The sequence below is a fragment of the Eimeria tenella genome, genomic scaffold (assembly GCF_000499545.2).
Source record: "Eimeria tenella Houghton genomic scaffold, Eth_scaff664, whole genome shotgun sequence".
In the NCBI taxonomy this organism is placed as follows: domain Eukaryota; phylum Apicomplexa; class Conoidasida; order Eucoccidiorida; family Eimeriidae; genus Eimeria; species Eimeria tenella.
In genome coordinates, this window is record NW_013545786.1 from 1 (window position 1) to 5,659 (window position 5,659).

The 5,659-nt window shown below is 60.1% G+C and overlaps 1 protein-coding gene across 1 annotated transcript; it reads right to left on the reverse strand.

Moving 5' to 3' along the window:
• Positions 1-658: 658 nt before the first annotated feature.
• ETH_00009345 (uncharacterized protein) lies at positions 659-2,758 on the reverse strand (the record flags this gene model as incomplete). Its single annotated transcript, XM_013380482.1, has 1 exon — positions 659-2,758. One exon carries the CDS (start codon positions 2,756-2,758, stop codon positions 659-661), a length of 2,100 nt encoding a protein of 699 aa, XP_013235936.1.
• Positions 2,759-5,659: the final 2,901 nt, after the last annotated feature.

Genomic DNA, 5,659 nt, shown 5'->3' on the forward strand with positions numbered 1-5,659 from the left:
CCCTCAAAGCGGCTGCGGCCGCAGGCCTTTAGGGGCCCCTCGGGGGGCCCCAAGCCCGAAATGGGGGCCCCTGTGAGCTTGTCTGTGTCATTACAACTTGTGGGCAGAAGCCCCCCAGCCCCCCAAGTGGGAGCTGCCGTGGGCCCCTTGGGGGCCCCCCGGAGGCCCCGTAGGGGCCTCCTAGAGGCCCCCCCAGGGGCCTATTGGAGGACCCCCTAGGGCCTCCTGGGGGCCCCCCAAGGGGCCTTCTGAAAGCCCCCCTAGGGGCCCCTTGAGAACCCCTAGGGGCCTTTTGGAGGCCTTTTCTGGCCCCTTAAAAACCCGCTTAGGGGTCTCTTGGAGGCCCCCTTAGGCACCTCTTGTAAGCCCTTCTGGGGTATAAAAAGGGGCCCCTCTAAGGACCTCTTGGAGAACCCAAGAGGGGCCCCCAGAGGGTGCTTCGTAGCGTGCTTTTGAGGCCCTTGTCTCATGAATTTGGGAGCAGAGTTCATCTGTACTGCATTTTTTTGCTGCTTCAGCAGCAGCAGCAGCACTGTCAGCAGCAGCTGCTGCTGCTGAGGCTGGTCCGTTTCTTCTTTGGGAAGTGGACATCTGTTGCTTCTGTGTTGAAAAAAGCAGCAACTGCACTTTGGGTGCCACCGTGGAGCATTTGCTGCTGCTACGGGGCCAGCTGTTGCTGCTGCTGCAGCAGCTGCTCCCCCTGTTGCTGCTGAAGCAGTGGCTCCTGCTGCTGCTGCAGCTGCTTCTGCTGCTGCTCCCCACTTGCTACATGCCGCCACACAAATAAAATCCCCTTCTTTCTTACAGACCAGGAATAGCAGCAAGGTGGGGGCAGCCTCATTACAATATCAACGAAGCTGGGGGCCCCCGGGGGCCCCCGCAGAGCAGCAGCAGCAGCTTCCAGGGCATCTGCCCCGCTGCACCAGATGTGCTGCAGCAGAGCTCGCTGCTCCTTCTCCCCCACCACGCATGCCAGCAGGGGCTGCAGCTGCTGCTGCTGCTGCTGCAGCAGCCACTCGCTGCTGCCGTTTTGGCGCTCAGCTGGCCACGCCATCCAGCAGCCCTCGCCAATAGCAGCAAAAAAAGTCCCCTTATCTCTTTTCCAGCTGCTGTACTTCCCTAGGGACGCCTCCCCTGCGTTGCTGCTGCTGCTGCTGGCACTGTTGCTGCTGCTGCTGCTGCTACTGTTGTTGCTGGAGCTCCACAGAAGGGGCAGATAGAGGGTCTCTAGCTCGCGCATCGAGAGCCCCAGCTCCTTGTGCTGCAGCTGCAGGGCAGCTTGGTGTAGCTGCTGCAGCTGCTGCAGCGTGTGTCTTGCTGCTGCTGCTGCTGCTGCGGCAGCAGAAGGCTGGGAGGAAGCAAGAGGCACTGAGGACTTGTCGCCTGGCTGCTGCGCTTGCTGCTCTCTAGGCTGCAGCAGGGACAAATCCCGCTGGAGCAGCTGCCACTGCTGCTGCTGCTGCTCAGCGTGCTGGAAGAGCGAGCGCTGCTGCTGCAGCAGCAGCTGGTGCAGAATGAGCAGCTGCTGCTGCTGCCTCGCCGACACACTCACGCCAGCATTTACCGGCAGGCCCTGCAGTCCGTGTTGCTGCTGCAGTAGGCTGATGTCAAGCTGCTCCCTGTACTGGAGCTGCTGCTGCTGCTTTTGCTGCTGCTGCCGTGGATCTACAGCAGCAACTTTGCGCCTGGAGGCAGCAGCCTTCCCTGTAGGCTTCCTTTTGCGGTCTCCGGGCTGAACTGCTGAGGGCCCCTCTCCATCTCTGACGCCCCTGTCCCAGTCTGCAGGCCATGCTGCAGCTGCTGGGACAGCAGCAGCAGCAGCAGCAACAGCAGCAGCAGTAGCAGCAGCTTGCTCCGTCGAGGCCCGGTGCCTCTGCACCATCGGGGGCCCCGACAGTGCTGCTAGGGGCCCCCTGAGGGTACCATCAGTGGGCCCTTGGGGCTGCCCCAGAGATCTTTGGGGGCAGTCAAGCGGCCGCTGCAGCAGCTGCTGGGGCTGCAGCTGTTGTGTGGCTTCCTGGTGCTGCTGCTGCTGCTGTTGTGTGGCTTCCTGGTGCTGCTGCTGCTGCTGCTGTGTGGCTTCCTGGTGCTGCTGCTGCTGCTGCTGTGTGGCTTCGTGCTGCAGCGGCTCGTGCTGCTGGTATTGTTGCCCGTAGGCCCGGGGAATCGACTGAAGCAGAAGGCTCTGAAGCGTGGGCACGTGTGGGTAGAAGGGAAGCTGCTGCTGTGCAGCCTGCGGCGCCTCTGACCGCGGGAGCTGCTGCTGCTGCTGCTGCTGCTGAATTTGCTGCAGCAGCAGCTGCTGTTCCGGGCGAAACGGGAGTTGTTGGAAGCCATTGAGGGGGCCCTGAGGCTGAGATGCCGGCGGTGCCTCTTCTGAAGTGGGGTTTGGCTGAGAAAGGGGGCCCCTGAGGGCCTCCCAGGCGCTGGGCTCGAGGAGTGACCCCAGGGGCTCCCGAGGACCCAGGGGGCCCCTAGGGGCCCCCACGAGAGGTTCCGTAGGCGCAGCAGAAGTCTCTGAGGGGTTTGGTGGCTGCGTTTGGGGGGGTGTTGTGTTGGGGGTGGGGGCAGCGGTGGGCACAGGGGCCCCCTGGGGAGAAGATGCTGGTAGCTCTTGGGGGGCCCCCTCTGGAGGGTGCTGCTGCAGCTTTTGCATGTTCTGATTTGAACTCCGGGCAAAAGGCCGCAGTGAGAAGTCAGGGGAAGAAGATATCCCGAAGAGTTCAATAGGGCACGAGGGAAGTGACCCTGGGCGCATGCAGCCCCGCAGTTTCCCGAGGCCCCGCCCGTAAACTTTTCTTGCTCTATCTTGATGCTCTTTCTTGGGTAAAACAAGAGCTTCCAATTAAATGAATTTCAGTGGAAAAAGGCTAACAGCAGCAGAAGAGAGGGGGAGGGGGGGCTCCGCGTCCTTCCGCAGTGAAAGCAAGCGACAAAAATAGCCCATACAAGGAACCCCAGCCCAGCCGTGCTTTTTGCCACAAAATTGGCCTGGAGGCAAAAGGCTTTACTTCATTTGTTTGAAAGCCTGGGGGCCCCACAAACAGGCGAGGCGCACAACCCCATAGGCTCTCACTTTGCGTCTGGCCCTGCAGGCTAAAGTAAGGGCTTTGGCCCACACATTAGCCTTTGCGCCAATACGCCATATATGTCTGCAGCCACTTTTGCCTTGTGGCTGCATTGAAGGCCCCGCAAGGGAACAGCTGCAGAGGCAGCGCCGCTGCAGCAAAAGGCACAGCAGCAGGAGCTGCGCACAGGAAGGCCTGCTCTGCCTCCATTCTTTCAGCTAAAACTTCGGAAGCTCTTCGCTCGCATTCTTTAGATAAAGTTTCTAGAGTTTGCAACTAATCGAGGCTGCGAGCTGCAGCAAATACTGCATGCAGCACGCAGCAGTCTAGACCCTTTGCTAGGTTCCGAAACACCGCTAGTTTGAAAGCCCCGGTGCATGCGCCGGCACCCAGACCCTCAGAAAATCCTCTGAAAACCCCCAATTCACGAAATCCCACAAAGTTCGCCAGCCCTCCAGCTTCGCACTCATCTACTATAAGTGTTAAAGTCAGTCTGGGGGCCCCTGCAGCGGCACACAGCCAGGGGCACCCAGCTTTCTATAGCCCAGCAATTGGCCCGGCTGGCGGCCGGCTTACTTCCCTGTAGCGCTGCAGGCCTCTGGCTAGGCAAAGGGAGAAAGTTTGAAAATGCCAAAATACAAAAGGGCTTTTGCTGCGCTGCAGCAGCTCTATACAGCTGCTGCGCTGCAGCAGCTCAACAGAAGCCACAGGGGAAGCTGGAGGAAAGCCCAATGCGTCTTTCTTTTGTGACCTGCTGCTGCCACAGGAAGCGACGGCGAGCTGCAGGACTGCTGCAGCAATGCTGCAGCAGTGTATGCTGTGCTGCTGCAGCACTGCTGCAGAAGTGTGTGCTGTAGCCCCAAGCCAAGAAGGACCTTCTCCTGGGCAATTCCAAAGAGGAACTTCTCCCTGTCTGGCAGCCCCAAGAGGCGCATGCAGCAGCTAAGAGGCCCCAATCTGGGGGAGTTTTATCTGCTGCTGTGCTAAGACCCACTGGGGGCTGCGTAGCTGCTGCAGTGAGAAGCTGGCTCATAGAAGAGCTGCTGCAGGGCCCCGGCAAAGCCTGCAGGCCAAATTTCCCAGGCCACGGGGCGGGCAGCATTTGCTGCAGCCGCGCCAGCCTGATCTCAGGCAATATTTTCGTGCTGCTGCTGCTGGCATTTGCAGCAGCGGCGCTGCAGCTGCCATCCTCAGGCACTCAGGGGGGACTCTGGCGCTGCTGAGCTGCGCCAACTGAAGCAGTTTTGCTGCTAGTTATTCTGCGAGAATGTGGCTTCTGCTGCTGCGCTCCAAACCCTCTCCAGGAGTGAGACAAGGGCCACTCCAGGGAGCTTTTGTGTGGGGTTGCCGCCTTTGCTGCTCAGCAGCAGCGGTTGCTGCGCAGAGCATATCTTTCTGTGCAGCAGATTCATCCCTTAGAGTGGGCGAATCACTGCAGCAGCTGGGAGCTTGTTTAGTGGGGCGTTTGCGGGTTCCCGTGGCAGGCTGGGGGCCGTTGAGGGGCTTCTGGGGCTTCTTCTCCCTTATTCGCTACTCTAGTGACCCCAAATTCTAGTGAATAGCAAAGCAGTGAGCTTCAATAAATACGTTTAAGTAGAGAAATGAGGTATCTTGGACTACGCAGGAATGCAGAACCTTCCCCAGGACACGTAGGTGGTCCTTCAAAGGCGCGCTGCAGCTGTGCCGATTCCCTAGCGTCCTTTCGGCCTGCAAGGACCCATAAAAAACTAGATTTTAATTTTATTTATTTTACATAGGGATTTAGAGTTTCATTTCATCAGACTGGACAAGTTTCATGAGTTGTGCTGCAGCGTCCGCTGCTGCTGCCAGGTCCGTGGCTTGCGGACTCCTCGAGACAGCGGCCTGCTGCTGGCTGTGCGGCCGTTTCAAGCAGCTAGCCGGTTTTCATTTTCGCTGCGGCTTTTTGCAGCTTTTTTGTCTTCGTTTTAGTTTAAGTCCGTAGGCGGAGCGTCTCGGACCTCCGGGTTTCCTCCCACAGCGGCCATTTCGGCTCCACAGGCCTCCCGTGTCGCCCAGCTGCGGGGAGTTCTCTGCGGAATCCCCGCGTAAACTTGAACTATTTCGCAGTGTTTCAGTGTGCATGCACTCCAGTCTTCGCGAAGATGTTATTTCGCAGTTTGCAGCTGGGGCTGGTGCTCCTGCTGTTTCCGTTTTCTTGCCCGACGGCCAGGACCAGCACGGCCGGCACCGATGACTCCCTTCTCCTGGACTGCACGGGCAAGGCTATTACTTTGTCTTTCTACAATTCGTGAGTGCTCTTGCTGCGCCCCCTGCTGCTGCGCTCTCAGCAGTGTTGATTCTGCCCTTATATGCCGCTGTGGGGCCCCCTGCGTGGGGGCCGCCCGCTGGGGCCCCCGCCCCCTGTCCAGAGGGCCGCCGCTGGGTGGGGCCCCTGGGGGCCGCTGCGCTGCAGCGGTTGAAGCAGTAGGGAGACGCCACTGTGTGCGCTGCTGCTGCGTGGCGCTGCTGCATGCTGCTGCTGCTGCTGCTGCGTGCTGCTGCTGCTGCGGCGCAGGCCGCGGCGGGCCTGCGTGAAGTGGCTGGGGGCCCCCACCCTCGAGGGCCTCGCC